The 18,455-nt window shown below is 57.6% G+C and overlaps 1 protein-coding gene across 1 annotated transcript in view; it reads left to right on the forward strand.

Moving 5' to 3' along the window:
- SHANK3 (SH3 and multiple ankyrin repeat domains 3) overlaps window positions 1-18,455 on the forward strand; it is a gene marked incomplete at both ends in the record, with an annotated part of 484,200 nt that overhangs the window by 381,729 nt on the left and 84,016 nt on the right. Inside the window, one exon of the mRNA XM_083365407.1 lies at window positions 9,626-9,831. Within this exon, the coding sequence (XP_083221533.1) occupies window positions 9,626-9,831 (206 nt within the window). The remainder of the gene's footprint in view (window positions 1-9,625; window positions 9,832-18,455) is intronic.

Below are 18,455 nucleotides of genomic sequence, written 5' to 3' on the forward strand. Positions count from 1 at the left end.
TTCACTTAACAACTGCACTGTTTCACTTAACAACCGTGGCGAGAAAGGTCGTAAAATAAGGTTGCAAAACTCACCTAACCCCTTTCTCAGCAAGGGAACGCTGGGCTCCGTTGTGGTTGCGAGTCAAGCCCTGCCTGCAAAACAGCGAAATACACAAAGAAGTCGTCCTTCGGGAGGGGCTGGAGAAGACGGAGGGGGGCCATGAGCCAAGCCCAGGAAGACCCCCAAGCTCAGCGACTCTCGTGCCCCCCCGGCTGGAGAGCACCGGGAGGAGATGCAGGGGGAGGGTTCCCCCCTTTCTTCTTCCCCAGGCCCTGGTGGGGGGGGGGCTCGTGCGGTGCCCAGGAGGGCAAGCAGCACCCGACAGGGGCTCCCAGCCAGGCCGAGCTGGCGCTGAAACCCCCCTCCCTCTGGGAAGCCGAAAGGGGTGAATGGGCTATTTGGAGAAAGTGGAGGGGACGGGAGGAAGGCTAGCACAAACGCCCCCCTCCCTCCCCAGTCTCTGGCGGCGGCCTCTTCCCCACCGTCTCTTCCTGGCTGGCACCTGCCGTCCCCCCACGGGGCAAAGACCGTGCCTCGGTTTCCCTCAGGGCATGTGGGGTGTGCAGGGGCAGCGATTTGGGGTCCTCAGCGAAGCAAACGCTGCAGCCAGAGGGTGAGGGGGTTTCATGGCGGTGGAGTTTTGGGTCGGGGGCTGTGCCACCAGGGATCTCCATTCATTTAGCGACCGTTGAAAGTTACGACGACACTGAGAAAAGCGACTGGTGGCCGTTTTTCACCCTTCTGGCCGCAGCAGCCTCCCCGTGGTCGCGGGATCAAAACTCAGGCTCCTACTCAGGGCTTTTTTTTGTCATAGAACGCTCAGAACGGAGTTCCGGCACCTTTCTTGGATGGAACCTTGTAAGGTAGGCATGGCGGGTTGTATGACGTGTGTGAGTTCCGGCACCTTTTTCTTTTACAAAAAAAGCACTGCTCGTACTTATGACTGCTGCAGTGTCCCGGGGGTGTGTGTGTCATGCGATCCCCCTTTTGCGACCAGCTGACCAGCAAAATCAACGAGGAAGCCGGATTCACTTAACAACCAGGTGACTCACTTAACAATTGCAGCGATTCACTTAACCGATGTGGCGAGAAAGGTTGTAAAATTGGGAGAAAGTCCCGTCACCAACGTCTCACTTAGCAACAGAAATCCTGGGCTCCCTTTGGCCATAAGTGGGGGAACTACCTGCGTAGCCAGCTGCCGTGGGCAGGGGCATGTCCAGAGGCAGCTGCTCTTGGTCACCTTGGCTGGGGAGCAGGGTGCAGACTCGGCTGGGGAAGATGGTCTTGGAGCCCCCTTAACCCTCATCCCAGCCATCCAGCGGTAAGCATCTGGCTTGTCCCAGAGAAGGCAGCGCAGCTAATCCCGCTTGATCCAGCTGGAGGGATCCCCCCGGGGGTCTCCAGAGAGCCGGTGCTGCCACAGTCTGGGGACTTTAAACTGGGATGTAAAATCGTATTGCCTTTTCTTCCTGACACCCCCCCCCGAGCGATTCCTCGTTGCGTCCTTTCTGGCCATCTTAGACCCGGGTTATTTGCTCCTCCTCTGAGTGGCCCTTCCGGTTGACGCATGGAAACAGTCGGTCCAGCGTGCGCCTCGTCTCCTCTGGGCTGCAGGCTGACATTGCTCTGCTCTCCGGCAAGGCCGGGCTGCAGCAGGAGAGCTCTGGACATGCTCTTTCCGGCAGGCAGGAAAAATACTTCATCAGCCTGGTGTTGACGTACGTTTGCTTGCTCATTAAGGGCTGTCAACATGTCCCTTGTTTAGTGCTTGCATTGATTGCCATCTGTTCAGCTACCCTGTTATTCCAACGACTCCGTGGAATGAGGAGTGGAAGGCCGGCATCAAATTAAGATCGGCTTGTGGAAGATTCCTGGTCTGCCAGCTTTTGGCCTCCCGGTTCTGGGTTTCTGCCTCTCCTCAAAAGATGCTGAGACTCTGGAAAGAGAGCAGAGAAGAGCAACAAAGATGATCGAGGTTCTGGAGGCTGAAACAGACGAGGAACGGTTGCAGGAATTGGGCACGTCTAGTCTAACGAAGAGAAAAACCAGGGGGGACATGATAGCAGCGTTCCAATATCTGAGGGGCTCCCCCGAAGAAGAGGGAGTCAAGCTATTCCCAAAAGCCCCTGAAGGCCGGACAAGAAGCAACGGAGGGAAACTCACCAAGAAGAGAAGCAACCTGGAATTAAGGAGGAATTTCCTGACAGTGAGAACAATCAACCAGTGGAACCGCTTGCCACCAGAAGTTGTGGCTGCTCCAGTAGGGGAAGGTTTTTAAGAAGAGTCTGGGCAGCCATTGGTCCGAAATGGGTCTCCTGCTTGAGCAGAGGGCTGGACTAGAAGACCACCAAGGTCCCTTCCAACTCCTGTCATTCTGTTAGTTCTGCTTTCTGAGGATGCCCTGGACGGTTCCCAGCGATCCCCTCCGAGGCCAGAACTCAAAGGCATCAATTACAGTCGGTCCTCCACTTACAGGCACAACTCAGCCCAACATTTCCGTTGCTGAGAGATCTCTTAAGCGAGCTTTGCTCCATTTGACAACCTTTCTTGCCACTGTTGTTAAGTAAATCACTGCAGTTGTTAGTCACCCGGGCGGGGGGAGTGAATCTGGCTTCCCCCATTGGCTCTGCTTGTCGGAAGGTCGCAGAAGGGGATCGCGTGACTTCAACTGTCCTAAGCACATGCCAGTCGCCAAGCCTCTGAATTTTGATCGCGTGATGCTGTAAGGGCTGTAAGTGTGAAAAACGGTCATCAGTCCCCTTTTTCAGTGCCGTTGTAACTTTGAGCGGTCACTAAATGAACTCTTATAGATCGATGGTGGTCTTCCTCTCCTGCTTCTTCAGCATCCGTGGAGCATCGCAGGGAAGAGCTTGGCTCGCTCATTCTGATCTCCGGAGGTTAAAACACACGGTGGCATCTAAAGATAATAATAATAATAATAATAATAATAATAATAATAATAATAATAATAATAATAATAATAATAATAATAATAATAATAATAATGTTGGAAGGGACCTTGGAGGTTATCTAGTCCATCCCCCTGCTCAGGCAGGAAACCCTATGCCATTTCAGACAAATGGCTGTCCAGTCTCTTCTTAAAAGCCTCCAGTGTTGGAGCACCCACAACTTCTGGTGGCAAGCCATTCCACTGGTTAATTGTCCTCACATTGCTTCTTGTCTTGCCTTCAGCTGCTTTGGGGAACCCCCTCTTTTTTAGGCAGCCCCTCCAAGATTGGAAGACTGCTATCATGTCACCTCTACGTGTGACCACGGGGATGTTGCAGCAGTCGGAAGTGTGGAAAAATGGTCATAAGTCACTTTTTTCAGTCACTCAACGAACAGTCGTAAGTCAAGGACCTGGACCCGTAGTAGGCTTGTTCTTGCCCTTGCAGTGCGGGGAGGCCCCTTACGGGCGTCTGCCCTCCGTGCCCATGTTCGACCCAGCTTCCCAGGGCGGCCTGGCTTCTTGATCTAAATGTTTGCGCAATTAGTGGCTCTTTATGGGGTCCCTCGGCTTATCAGCTGGAAACAGAAATAAGCTCTTGAAAAATGGGAGGGTTTTTTCCCCACTCGGCTTTTCTTTCTGAAGTGCCCAAAGAGGCCTTCTGTTATCTTGCCTTCTGTTCCCGACCTTTTCATTTCTTGCTTTTCTGCTGTTGTGATCCGAACATCAAAAGCAAACAAGCAGCAAAAGATAAACAAGGCAGAAAGTTATCTTTAAAAAATAAAGAGGGAGCTGATTTTTGAAATGAAAACGGGCGTATGTGCACAGATAGAGTTATATAAAAACGTAAGCCTTTCGGTAAACGGTAACCCTGTTCCGTGAGGCTCGTCTGCAGCTACATTGCGCCAATAAGGCACCTCTTTGTACACGTCTGAGTTCGGAAGGTCTTTCCCGGCACTGAACTTGGAGACTTCGCACCTCCCTGGCGATTTCTCACACCTCGTGCAAGACCCAGAAAGCAGGAATTACACGGTCTTTGTTGGCACTCGGGGTAAATTTAGAGTCTTGGAAATGACAAGAAGCTTTTCCAGCCTTCAGTTTATTAGTGAGTTCATGAAAATGGAAACTTAAATTGGTGCAGTTCCTTCCCAGGCTTCCTGCCACCTGGACCGTGTTGCCATTTATGGGATAACCTACCAGCAGATCCCTTTCCCTGTTGTTGGTGTCTGTCTTGTGTTCCCCTCCCCTTCCACAAGCTCTCCAGCAGCCATGTCCTCACCTGCGACCTTGAGCTGAGGAGCTTCAACTCAGGAGAAGAGTTCTGAGGTGGAAGGAACTACCCAACACAGACAATCACATACTAAACAACAGCCTAATCGAGGACCCACCGAAACCCCTCCCACCGCTGGGCAAACCACTAGTAGAGAGCAAACCCCACGTCCTTCAAGCACTGATGATGTTCCCTAGTTGGGCTATGAAACATCTGCAGGAGCCAAGCTCAGAGAGCACCAGGGACCCCACACTTCAACCCTGAGCTCCCCATATTCTTCTTAGTTCTGAGGCTGGAGAAGTCCAAGGGCTGCTCTAACCGAGTGACTTCCATGAAACTCACAAATGTGGACCGAGGGACGGTTGCCCGTATCCAGGTTTGCTCCTCCCATCTGGAATCTGAAGAAAGCGGAGCGCCCTCTTTGACCCAAAGCCACATCCCCAAAGACGCCCAGGACCTTTGAGCTGAGCCAGTTCAGGCACCTTCCGTCACTCCCAAAGGAGAGAGGAGAACTGGGGAACTAGCCTTCTCGCGCAACGGCAGCGTCCTTGTCTCCAGAAGACAAATTGGAGAAGGGATCTGTAGGTGCCGAAGACGGCCTTATCTCAAGAGGTGGACCACAGGCCCTGGTCTCGGTGGAAAGATGCTGCTAGGGCCAGGACACCTTTGCTGGGCCTGGAAGGATTTCCAGCATAGCTCTGATTTGGGCATCTCTTAAGAAGGACCTTGAAACTCAACATCAATAAAACCCAAGATCATGGCATCCAGCCCTCTCCATTCCTGGCAAATAGATGGGGAAGAAATGGAGGTAGTGACAGATTTTATTTTCCTGGGCTCCAAGATCACTGCAGATGGGGACTGTAGCCAAGAAATTAAAAGATGCTTGCTCCTGGGGAGGAAAGCCATGGCAAATCTGGACAGCACACTAAAAAGCAGAGACATCATCCTGTCAACAAAAGTGCGTATAGTCAAGGCTGTGTTCTTCCCAGTTGCAATGTATGGCTGTCAAAGTTGGACCATAAGAAAGGCCGAGCGCCAAAGAATTGAGGCCTTTGAACTCTGGTGCTGGAGAAGACTCCTGCGAGTCCCTTGGACTGCAAGGCGATCAAACCGGTCAGTCCTAGAGGAGATCCACCCTGACTGCTCTTTAGAAGGCCAGATCCTGAAGCTAAAACTCAAATCCTTTGGCCACCTAATGAGAAGGAAGGACTCACTGGAGAAGAGCCTCATGCTGGGAAAGGTTGAAGGCAAGAGAAGAAGGGGACGACAGAGAAAGAGGTGGCTGGATGGAGTCACTGAAGCAGGAGGCCTGAGCTTAAATGGACTCCAGAAGATGGTAGAGGACAGGAACGCCTGGAGGAACATCGTCCATGGGGTCGTGATGGGTCAGACACGACTTCGCAACTAACAACAATAAGAAGGACCCTCCTCAGTGACCCTGGAGAAGTGCATCTTTTGTTGGAGGGCATTTTGGGGAAAAGTTAAGTGATAATCCATTTTCTTTCACTTTATCGCCTCTAGGTACGACATCCTTGATCTAGAGGTCATTTTTCCCCCCTAAAGGTCACTGAAACACCAGACTAACAACTGCTTGGAGAGTTATGGCATTCAGGACACCCCAGACCTGAGGGTCCCCTTAGGAGTGATTGAGAAGCCGTGGACCAAGAGAGTGCCACAATGACAATTTTGACCATCTAACCCGCCTAAACCTGCCTTCTTCATCCTTCGGGCTGGCCTCCCCACAGCTTTTCCAGCCTCAGTTTTCTGCGAGCTGCTTGTGAGAATGCGCACCGTGGAGACAAGCAACGCACACACACACACACACACACACACACACACACCCTGATTCAGGCTGCCCTTTCTTTCCCCCTTCAAGTCCAGCTGACAAGTCTGGCCAAGAGGAAGCTGCTTGTGCAGCTCCTGGAAAGGGACTGGACACGCCGAAGAGCCCAGATGAAGGAGGAGACTGCAGCAAGAACAGGCCTCGTGCCACAAAGGACGTTCACTGCAAACTCCTCTCCCACTGCTACTCTGTGGGCAAACAGCTGGCCAGCAGCCCTGTTTAAGCCCGTGTTGAGGAGGAATTGCTCACAAGAACGTTTTGAGGGCCACAGTGAAGAGTATAGAGGCAGTCAAGGTCCAGAACATGCCAGGCACGCGCACGCGCACACGCACACACACACACACACACACAGACGTTCCTCCCCCATCTCCCAGACTCTGCCCAAGTTCACGTTCTTTGCATCGAAGACCCCATCTAACCCCCCCCTCCTCCTCCTGCCGTCGGCTTCTCCCTTTGCCTTCCCTCTTTCCCAGCATCGGGGTCTTTTCCAAGGAGCCCCCTCTCCTCCTTTCGGAGGCCAAAGTGTTTGAGCTTCAGGATCTGTCCTTCCAAAGGACAGTCGGGGATTTCCTTTAGGATCGACTGACTGGATCTCCTTGCAGTCCGAGGGACTCTCGAGAGAATTAAGAGCGTTAAGGAGGGATTGCCTGACAGTGAGAACTATTAGCCAGTGGAACATCTTGATTCCAGACGTTGTTGTCGCTCCATCACTGGAGGTTTTTAAGAAGAGACTGGACAGCTACTTGTCCAGGGTCTCCTCCTTGGGCAGGGGGTTGGACTAGACGACCTCCATGGTCCCTTCCGGTTCTATTCTGATTGATTGATTGATTGAGTCCTCTCCAGCACCGTTCTTCCAGTTACAGTCATCTTAAAAGAGGATAATAATGTTAATAATGGCCTCTCGTTGAACTGTGTTTTTAACCTGAACACCATCCAGAGTTGGGTGACTTTATAAAGGTGTATAATAAATGTCACAGCTGTTTTGCTACAGCTCCTGTTCTCCTCCGTGAGTATAGCACTGGGAGTTGTAGTTCACCTGAGAGCGGTTGTGCTGCGTTGTGTTGACCCTGAAAGGGTTGTCCCTCCGTTGTCCCTCTGCTCAGAAAAGGCCCTTCGGTCCCTTAAGCGCCTTCGGCTTTGCCGTGGACCCTCCGGCTCTTCCTTTGAGGGGTGGGGTCAAACAGGGGCACGCTTTTGCCCCAACTCCGCACTTGGCAGGACGTGGATTATGGGCACGTGGGTCAGGCTGCGGCCCTGCGGCTGTGGCAAATATTGTGACTTCGTGGGGTGCCAGAGCTCCCAGGAGAATAGTCCTCCACTTACGACGACAGTCGTGACCAGAATTTCCGTTGCTGACCGAGCGAGTGAGTCAGTCCTGATTTTACCACCTTTTTTTTGCTAGGGTGTGTAAATGAATCGCTGCAGTTGTTAAGTGAATCACGCAGTCACTAAGCAAATCATCTTCCCCGATTGCCAGCTGGGAAGGTGGTAAATGGCGATCACATGACCAGGGGACACGGCCGCCGTGTAAGCACACGCCCGTTGCCAGGCAGCTGAATTTCTCTCCTGCTGCAATGGTCATAAGTGTGAGGACTGGTCACGAGTCACTTTTCCAGTGCTATTTGAATTTTAAATACAGGCTAAATGAATGGTGATAAGGACTCCCCCCCCTCCCGCCCTTCCTCTCCAAATTAACCCTGGGTGAGCGTCACCCTGGCTCGCAGTTGTGTCCTTTCTCCGGCTGCCTTTTTGGAGGGCGGTGCACCATGGACGGGTGCATTTCGCCTTAAAGCGCTTGTGCTCGTTTTTGATGGGCCCCCACCCTGAGTGGCTTTCCCCAAAGGTGTTTTTCTCCCAAAAGGCGACTCGACCTTATTATTATTTTTTTCCTTTGAAAACGTTTCGCTTCTCATCCAAGAAGCTTCCTCTCTTCTGAATAGATCAGTTCAGGCTTTCCTGGGCCTCCCCTCCCCCACACCACCCTTGTTTGTCATATTCCGCTTGGAACCTACCATGGCCAGAGCTGGTCAGCCTGGGATGGGGAGGGTGGGGGGCAGGGCAGGTACCTGGGGGGCGCAAAGGGTTTCTGGAAGCCCTGAGCCGATTTTCTGCCTCCCCACCCCCCCTTTAGTGGTTGCTGCTTGGCAGGATGGTTGCTGATTTGAACCCGCTGCCCCTGGCACAGCCAAGCCAGCTTGGGGGTGGGGGGTTGTTAGTGGCAGAGATGAGCCAATCTGGCCCAGCACGGACTGGGCTTAATGGGTTCACTGGTTTGTGCTTATGGGGAGAGCGTGGGTGTGCTTGCAAGGAGGGACGGGGGCTGTTGTCACCCTCTTGTGTGTTGGGGTGTGGGTCAGCAAAGCAGGCGGTCCTTTGGGGTTCTCTGTTGGGGAGGGGGGCGTCTGGAGGTCGCGTGAGGCTGGGGGGGGGGGAGAAAGGTCCTGCACAGGACTTGAAAAAGGCTTGGGAGGAAAACCTGCACCAAGTCAGACCATCCGTACTACCACGAGAGATTGGGGGAGGGGGCAGGGAGTCCCAGGTCACCCCGATAAGCCGTCACATCCTTCATTCCTTCGGTCAGCGGGAGAACCCATCCCTTGTCTAGGGCAGACCCCGGTTGGGTGGCTGATTTAAAAAGGGAACTTGGGCAAATCGGGATGGGAGGCCACCAGGAAAGCCAGCTGGAGGGGACAGGGCTGGGGAGCCGAACCCCTCGGGCAAAGGCAGGCCGACCACTCCCGGGCGGGACGGGGGTCAGGAGGGGCGGGGAGCTCCGAGGCTCGGACCGACCGGGACGCCCCTTCGGGCTCTTGCCTGGCCCGGGAAAGGCCGGTCGCCTTCTGGGCGGGGCGCGCCCCTCCCCTCCGTCCCACCGCCGGCCCGAGTCCGCCGTCCGCGGGGGGCGGGGGGGGTTGGGCGGGCGCGCGGCGGGGGAGGGCCCGGAGGGTCCCCGCCCAGCCGAGGGGAGGAGCGGCGGGCGGGCGGGCGAGCCGAGGCAGCCGCGGCCGGGGAGGCAGCCGGAGCCGGCGAGCCAGGCCGGCCGGGGCTGCCGGCAGCCGAGCGAGCGCCTCCCGCCGCCCTCATGCGCGGCCAGCGGCGGCAGCGGCGGCGCAGCGGGGCCGGGCGGCAGCGTCCCGCGGGCGGCCCCTGAGCCCCCCAGCCGGGCGGGCGAGCGGAGCGGCGGGCGAGCCATGGCGCTGCCGCCGCCGCCGCTGCTGCCGCCGTCGGAGGGGTCGTTGGGCCGAGCCGGAGGCAGCGTCGGCGCCCGTGCCCAGCAGCCCCACCGCGCCGGCGGCGCCCCGGCCGGGCCAGCGGGCTGCGGGGGCGGCTCCCGGCGGCCGCGCCCCCCCCGGCCGGCCGCCATGCCCTGAGCTGCCCGGCGGAGGGCCGCAGGAGAGGCCGCCGCCCCCCCCGTCTCGCCGTCCGTCCGCCCGGCCCGCCGGAGCCCCCGCGCCGCGCCCATGGTGCTCCGGCCCCCGCCCGCGCCCGGCCTGAGCAGCGTAACCTATGTCTTCGTTTACAGCCCCGGCGGGAGCGGCAGCGGTCCCGGGGGGGCGCCGGGCGCCGGGCCGGGCGTGGAGCACACCCCGCACGCCGCGCCGGCCCCGCTGCGGGGCCCGAAGAAGAAGCTGTACAGCGCCGTGCCCGGCCGCCGGTTCATCGCCGTGAAGAGCCACGCGCCGCAGGGCGAGGGCGAGATCCAGCTCAACCGCGGAGAAGCCGTCAAGGGTGAGCCCTCCTCTCCCTCCCCCGTCCCTCCGGGCGCAGGGTTCCCAAGGTGGGGAAGGGCGCTTGGTTTCCTTCCTGGGATGAGTCGAGGCGAGAGAAAAGGCCCAGTAGGACTCGGGGGGGGGGGGGGGCATCACCGGTCTCTTCTATTGGGGGGCGCAGAGAGATCCCCTCTGGCGTTGGAGGGGAGGGTCCCTGCTTCGTTGCTGCCCTTCCAGTCCCAGGGCAGCCGGTTGGCGAATTTGCCCAAAGGCCTTCATCTCGTCATGAAAAACGCACCGGGAGCCCTCCATGGACACGCTAACCCTGGTTAGCTTCGATCTCGGTTAGCCTTTGGGTGCGGCTGGCCCTGTGAAATAAACCCAGAACATTGGCTAAGTCTGTAACCAGGCGAGCTGTGTTGTGTGAAGAGCCGTTATCTCTCTGGATTGGTTGGGTTGAGCGTGACAAATCGGCATATAAATGGCCCTGACCGAGGAGAGACCGGCGAGATGCGGTAACATGTGAATTGCCCACGGGGAGACCTTGAGGCCGGGGATCAGTTGCATGTTTCCCAGCATCTTCCAACAGACGGGAATTGAGGCACCTCTGTGTGCATGCACACACACGTGCGTGTGGCATGTGAGCATGCAACAGATGGGGAAGAGTCCAGAGTTGGCACACGAGAGCTCTAGGGCTGCAGGAGGGGGCTTGGGCCCCAGGGCAAGATCTGGGTGGAGGTGGACCCAGCCAGAGGCTCCATTTGCCCCGTCCGCTTGGGAGCCTCAGCTACGTTCTGCGCTTTCTGCCCCTCCGAGGGGCGTTGCTCTTCTTCGATCTCTGGCCTCCCTGTGGGCAGCCGTGGCCTCTTGGCCAGCTGGCTGGGCTGCTGTTCTTGGCCGGGCTGACTCAGGAGGGCCTTCCCCACAGGCAGTCCAGTCAGGTTGTGCTGCACACTGCGGGTGCCCCTTGTTTGCTCACAGCACCTTCTGGAACCCGGTGCATCGGTGCGCCCACTCATCCCTGCAGCGCTGGCTGTGCAGGCAGGCGGTTGTGTTGCAAAGATGGTCCTGCGGTTCCCCTTGGGTGGTTGTCCTATCCGGAGGCCCCTGTGAAACCAGAAGGGGGTGTTGGTGTGGGGCACGCGGGGCCTGCCTGATGCGCTCCTGGCTGGGCCAGCATCCGAGCAAGCCCGGCCCGGCCCTTGGAGGCGTCCAGAGCCCCTCTCCCGACCGGGGTCTGAGTCCAGCACGGCTTGCAGCTCTCTCCAAGCGCAAAGTGGCCAAGAGCATTCCTGGCCGGTCGTCTTGTGAGGCCAGGGCCCCTTTTGGTGACATCCGTCCAAACTGGCCATTGTCGTTTCATTGGTCTTCTGCACGCAGACAGAGTCCGTCTCGCTGCTCTTGCTCCGTTTTGGCGTCCCGGGTTCATTTGGGTTCAAGAAGGGAGGGGGGCTGGGGTCTTGCTGGCACCGAGGGCTCTCCGGGAAAGTTCTAGACTTGGGCCAAGACCTTGGCAGGAGAACGGAGAACTAGGTTTGCACAAAGCAGAGCAGCAAGGAGGAATTGCCAGGGAAAGAGGGCTAATGCCCTCCGTCTGTGCTGCCAGGCTAGCAGAACGGCATCGCCCATCTTAAGCGCTGCTCCTGCTTGCAGCTCTAACGGCCAAGAGTTGCCCGCAGCCAGGTGCTGAATCAGGCCAGAACGGGAGCGAGGGTAAATCCCCCCCAATGTGGTTTGATGTGGTCCCCACCACGATTTGGCTTTCAAGAGCCACGGCTACCTGCTATTTCCCCGGACCGTGCCGTTGCGCACGGGCTGGGCTGCACAAACACACGCAGTCCCCGTGTGCTGCAGGGACTCCGTCATCCACTGAGGATGTGGCGTGGACCGGTCCAGCAGTCCAGCCGTGACATGTCAGATGAGAACGGCAGCTGCTGAGGCTCCCCCCCCCCCTTCTTCCCCAGAATGTATATTTACACAAGTCAGACTGATGGCTGAGGGAAAGGGCGAGGGTGGGACGGAGAGGGAGGGACGATGGGATGGCCGGGGATGGGGCTTGCCTCCTGCAAGGGATGTCCTTGAAGATGCTGCACAATCAAAGTCTTCTGTTGGACCAGGTCACACACACACACACACGTTCTTTTAATTCTGACAGTGTGGAGTGGGGGAGACTTGGAGCTGTAACAACCAGGAGTAGTTTGCCACAGTCAGGAGCAAGGAAAAATCCTCTCTGAATCCTGGCTTCAGAACTAGGCAAATCCAAGGATCGGCCACCTGGTGCCTCCTTAGAACGTGCCGAATAAATTACCCGGCTTCTGAATCTGCTGCAGGCGTGAGGTGGCCCAAGCGCACACAGCACGATAAGCCCGGGCAAGAGCTGGCCAGCATTAACGTGAAGCCCGTGAGGCGGGTTCCCAGGTGAACCTGTTAAGTCTTCCGCCAGCCCAGTGAAGTGTCTTTTACAAAGCCGGTCCGTGTCTGCCCGATTGCTGAGAGTCGGTGGATCATCCGTCTGTCCGTCCTTCTGCCTCTTGGAGCTCAGGTCTCTCCCTCTGGCGCTCAACGTGGGAGAAGGCGGCAGAAGGAGCTGAGATGGGGGGGGGGCTGTATCTGGCTGGCAGCTGCTCTGGGACCTGAAAAGGGGAGTCGTGTTGGGGCCCCAGGGGGCCCTCGTGGCCGGTCCCCGGTTGCCTGTTGTGGAAACAGGGGCCCCTGGCAGAAGAGCCGAGTGCCAGGCTGGGCCTTCGTGAGCGGAGGGGGAGGGCCAGGGAAGAGCCAGCAGAGGCCTAAGCTTTGCACGGTTGAACTTCAAGAAGCGTCTCCTTGGGCTGGAGCACAGGTGGTCCTCGGATTACGACCATGTCGAGCCCAAAATGTCTTTTGCTAAGCGAGACGGTTGTTAGGTAAGCTTTGCCCCATCTTATAACCTTCTGTTGCCACGGTTGTTAAGTGAATCACCGCAGGTGTTAGGTTAGGAACTTGGTCGTTAAGTGAATCCGGCCTGTCCATTGGCTTTGCTTGTTGGACGGTCGCAAAAGGGGATCGCCCGAACCCGGGAGGCTGCGACCGTCGTAAGTATGAACCGGCTGCCAAGGGCTGGAAGTTCGATCAGGCGAGTCCTGTGTGAAAAGCGGTCGTAACAAGTCCCTTGTAACTCTGAACGGTCCCTAAGCAAACGGTTGTAACGCAGGCCTGGGGGGCAGCTGGCGTGACCCATCTGGCAGGCAGGCAGGCAGGCGTCCTCTATTTGTACATGCGTGTGGGCTGTCGTGTGTGGCATGCGTGCAGAAGGGCGAGAGACTGGAACTCCTCCTTCGCGGCAGATTGATGCACCAAGAGGGGGGACAACCGGGAGAGGAGTAAGGATCTGCTTGAATGGGCCACTCTGCCGAGGGCTCCTCCCAACAGACCCACTGGGGGGGGCTGGGGGGGGCAGGAGCCTCTGGCTGGCCGTCGAGGGAAGGGAGGAGCTGGCGAAGAGGCTGAAGAGGCTGCTGCGTCACTGGAGGGAAGGGCCGCGAGGGAGGGGAGGCAGCCGGGCCCGGGCTGGGAAGAGTCGCCTGGAGGAACAGCGCAAAAGGAGGCCGAAGCAGATCAGCCCCTTGGCAGGAAAAGATGGGAGGCTGCTCCTCCAGAGAGGAGCCATGTTCAGGAAGTCCCTGACTTGCGACCACAAATGAGCCCAACGCTTGGTGAGCTTTGCCCCATTTCGCGACCTTTCTTGCCTCAGCTGTTAAGCGAATCGCTTAACAGTCGCTGCAGTTGATAAATTAGTAACTCGGCCGTTAAGTGAATCCGGCTTCCCCCTTTGGCTTTGCTGATCAGAAAGTCGCAAAAGGGGATCACGTGACCCCCCCCCTCCCCGCCCGGGGAAGGGGTGACCGTCATAAATACGAGTCAGTGGCCAAGTGTTTGAATGTGGATGCCGCAAAGGTCGTGAGCGTCAAAAAAGTCCCTTTTTTCAGTGCCGTTGTGAGTTTGAACGGTCGCTAAATGAACTGTCGTAAGCCGAGGACCAGCTGTCACCCATTATGTAATGGAGGAGAAGGCGCCAAAGAGTTGGGGGAACTTGCTGGATCCAGAGTCGTGACTCCAGGGATCTGGGGGTGCGGGAGGGGGCTTGGCCCCCGGGAGGAGATCTGGGGAAGAATCCCACCTCGCTGGCTGGACGGGAACCCAGCCAGGGGGCCAGCGCCTCCCTCCCCCCCTCCCTCCCCCCTCCTGCCTTGGGGATCTCGGCCCCTTTCTGCACTTCCTGGGCGCTCTGGCCAGCTGGCTGGGCTGCTGCTCCTGGGCCTTTGCTCGCTGGGGGCCGGGCTGGCCTCCTCCTGGAGACGCAACCACGGCCGCAGTCCTTGGGCGGTGCCCCCCTCAATTCCTCCAGCCAACCGAAGCTCCTTGAGCCTGCCGGCAAAGCGCCCGAGTCCGCAAGGGACGGTGGGCGGCACGTCGGAGGGATTGCCTGGCTGCGCCCCTCGCTTGCCACGAGCCCACGAGGCATCCGGGAGGGAGAGCAGCGCTACTCCTACTCTTCCAGCGAGGGGAGGGACGTGCCACAAACACGGATTAGTCACCACGCTGGAGAAACTCCCACGCTGGCATGAAAGGCAAAGGAGCCTTTGAAAAGGCAGCTCAGGCTGGCAGGAAGCTCCGCCGCGCGTGCTTTGAACTCGGCACCTTCCCCAAGGAAGTTGGAGCCAGGGAGGCTAGGATGCCCTCATCGGCTGGGCACCGGGCAGTCCTCGACTTCAGCCCAAAATACCTGTTGCTTAGCGAGACGTTTGTCAAGTGAGTTTTGTTCCCGGTCGTTAAGTGAATCTGGCTTCGTCGGCAGGTCCCCGGGTCACGGCGACCGTCATAAATATGAGTCGGTTGCCAACGGTCTGAATTCTGATCCTGTCCCCGCGGGGGAACGCTGCGATGGTCGTGTGAAAAACGGTCCTGAGTCACTTTTTCCAGTACTGTTGTGACTTCAGACGGTCGCTAATTGAACCGTTGTAAGTCGAGGACTGTGAGAGTCCTCACAAGGCCAATGGTTCGTTGAGGCGCTTCCAAGGAAAAGGCACCACGCAGGGATGCAATCGGGTGAAGCTTTGTTTAAAGATAAAGCAGAGGAAAGAGTTCCTGGCACGGAGGCAGCCATGCCTGGGTTGAGCCCATGGATCGGTCCCAGAGGGAGCTAGACGGAGAGCCGAAGAGCAGCCCCTGCGCAGGGGCTTTTATGGGGGTCCCCGGCCCCTCCCGTACCAATGAGAGTGAGGGGGCCGGAGGGCCACTAGCTCTCTCCAATGGGGCTGCAGGGGCTGGAGGTGCCTCTTTGCTCCCACCTGGTGACCTTTTAAGGAACTGCCGTGGCCGGCACAAGAACACCTAACGAGGACTGCCTGCAATTCTTCAGTCTTGCAAATAAAAGACGGTCCCCCTCCTCTGTGAAAATGCAGGGGCTCTTCTGCTCCCCGGGGAGCTGCAAGGCCCCAGCAGTTGGCCAAGTTCACAGCCGGTGACCTGAGCCGTGAGACCCCTCCCCTCTGGCCCCCCTGGCAAAGGCCCAGGGTGGGGGGGCTGGGGGATCTCAGCTTCCAGGCCCAATAAGGAGGCTTACGAAGCTGCCTGTGATCTAAGCCGGCCCGGCTGATCTCCTCCTCCAGGGCGGCTGTGCAAAGCAGATCTGGGACCGGGGGAAGCTGGAGTGGATCCTCTGCCGGCAAGGATGGGTGGGCTGCCAGTAGGAGGAGGGGGCTCCAGGGCCCCTTGGAGCAGCCAGCCGATCAGCCGGCCGTGGCTCGGAGACGGGAGGGTTTCGCACTGCCATGGCGACGGAGGAGGCCTCGCTCAAAGCAGCCTTTGGTGCAGCTGCTTGTCAGGGGGCTGCAGGAGAGAAAGAAGCCCCCCCCCCCGCCCCAAGAGAGAGGCAAAGAGGCATCTGGGGCTGCTGCTGCAAGGGAGATGCAGGGGGAAACGTGGAACGAGGGCTCTGGGGTTAGCCTGAGCGGGGGGGGGGCAAAGAAAGGGGGGCTTTGTAGTCCCTTTCAGCCAACATTGGCTCAAAGGCAATTCCCCCCTCAAGCGCCACCCCAGCTGCAGCCCCCTGGGGACCCCCACTTTGCATCAAGACCCAGAGTTACTTCCTCAGTGTAACCAGGACGGAGGGGGAGTCCGGCAGCCCGGCCTTTTCACCAGGAGGGTCCCCCTCTTTCAGCCCCTTCCCTGGACCCCCATCCCGCTGGGGACAGGAGGGGGAACCTGGTGGGTTCCTTTTGTGTAACCCCCTTCCTTCGGGGCTGGCGGGCTGAGCGATGGTCTGCAGGGTTTCACTTCAGAGCGGGGGCGGCATTGGGCGGGGCCTGTGGGGGTCCCCAGGGCGCTTTTTCAAAGGAAAAAGGGGCCAAGAACGCCCAGCTGCCTTTTGGGAAAAGCACCTTTGGGGCCTCATCATAAACCGGAGGCCCTTCAGAGGCACCCTGGGGCTCCCCCGCCCTGCGCTTGGCGTCCTGATCCGAAAGCTTAGGGGAAGTTGGTCTCTCCGTCCGTCCGTCTGTCCGCTCAGTGCCCATCGCTCCAGGGATCATGTCTGGAATCCCGTTGCTTTCCGTGGATCTCCTGGGACGAGGAACGGGTCCAGCATGGTGGGCACCGTCCCAGCCCGAAGCGGCTTTGCGCATCAGCCGGGCGGTTGTGTGGAAACGCCTCCTGCTGCGGCTTGGCACAAAGCGGTTTGGCTTAAGCCGCCCTCCGAGATCCTCCCTCCCCAATTGGTGACCGGAGGCCGGGAAGGAATCCAAGCAGAGGGGAGGGGGGCCCGTCCCCCGGATTCAGGGAGGTCGCGCGCAACCCACTTAACAACCCTGTTGCTAACTCTTGCGGTGATCCACTTAACGACAGTGGCCAGAACGCTCGTCAAATAGGGCAGAGCTCAAATGTCTCATTTAGCGATGGAAAGTTTGGGCTCCAGTGTGGCCCTAAGTGGAGGAACACCAGTAGAGGAGGGGGGGAATGTGGGGGCACGGGAGAATGTGTTCTGTCCACCTTGGGAAACTTGGGTGGGGGGCTTGGGAATTAAGCCAGGGGGGGCTTAATTTGCTGGGCTTCGCCTTCTCTGGTGACGTCTCTGTCTCTCCGCCAGCCGGCTGCTCTGTGCTGCCTCTCGCTCATCTCTTGCATGAGCATTCATGCCCAGCTCTCCATGGCTCACCTCATCAGCTGGGTAACTATGACCTTACTCCCTCCTCCTCCTCCTCACTCTCTCCTCATCCCACGCCTGCCTCCTCCCTCTCTCTCTCTCTCTCTTCCCCCCCCTTGCAAATGGCGGTGGACCTGGAGGATGAGGAGACCCCCCCCTCCTGACCCAGCAGGAGCCAGGGGGGGCGGCAGAAGCCTTCTCCGAGGCGAGGACATCCAGGTAACATTGGGAAGCAGCTCCAGAAGACCAGGCGGCCCTCCACTTACGACCACCGATGGCACCCAGAATTCCGGTTCCTAAATGAGACATTTGTTTCTCCCATTTTACGACCTTCCTTGCCACAGTTGTTAACTGAATCACTGCGGCTGTTAAGTTAGTCACCCGGTTGTTAAGTGAATCTGGCTTTCCCCATTCACTTTGCTGGTCAGGAGGTCGCAAAAGGGGATCGTATCACACACACACACACACACACCCTGGGACACACTGCGACCATCGTAAATGTGAGTCGGTTGCCGAGTGCCTGAATCTTCATCACGTGACCACGGGGACACTGTAATGGTCGAAAAACGGCCCTGAGTCACTTTTTTCAGGGCCCTTCTAACTTCAAACGGTCACTAAGTGAGCCATCGTAAGTCGAGGACCGCCTGTATAAGGAGGAAGAGGGGGAGCAGATCTCGCTCCAAACAGGTCTCTCCCTCCCGCGGAGGGAGGGCCTCTCCTGGCCTACCTGGCAGGGCTGACCGGTGGGATCCCGGGCAGATCTAAGGTGGGCTTTGAAGCTCCTCCCCCCCTGCCTCCTTGTTTCTGTCGGCATCTGTGGGGAGCATCGGCAGCACACCCGATTTGGGCTCGGCCCCTGCTCTTTTCAGCCTGCTAGAGATCCCTCTTGCCAACACAGGAGAGGCGTGCAGGGGTGCAGCTAATTTGGGGTGACCCACGATCCCCAGCAGCTCAGGCCAGTGTTATGGGTTCTGTGTCAGTAAATCGGTTGCCGGGCAAGCAGAATAAATTCTGCGTAAGTAAGCAGAGTTTCTGAGCCGTCCATTCGGGATGGCGGGAACGACTTTTTCCTAAATTCCCTTTTGTGAGTCCTCTAATTATTCACTTAAATCATTCATTACTCGTGTTTGAGCAATAGTAATCTGTCCTGATTATCTTTTCTTTCTTTCCTCCCCCCCCCCCGAAATGCAGTGCCAATTTTTGTACAGTTTTGAGGTAAATTAATGCAGATAAAAGCAGTCTCCCAGATTTTGCAAACCCTGCATATTTTCCAATCATCCTTTTTTCTTTCCTTTTACAATGTTCAGTTGCTCTCTGGAAGTCTGTAGTGATTAGTCTTAAGAAATTGCACAGTGAGTGGGACAGAAAATACCTTTTGCTGTGGCTCCTGGCTCTGATTCTCCCAGCTTGGTACCTTCAGCACCAGGCAAGGAAACGGGGAGCTCTTTCTCACCCTTGTAATT

This window comes from Vipera ursinii (genome assembly GCF_947247035.1).
Source record: "Vipera ursinii genome assembly, chromosome: 6".
Classification (NCBI taxonomy): Eukaryota; Metazoa; Chordata; class Lepidosauria; order Squamata; family Viperidae; genus Vipera; species Vipera ursinii.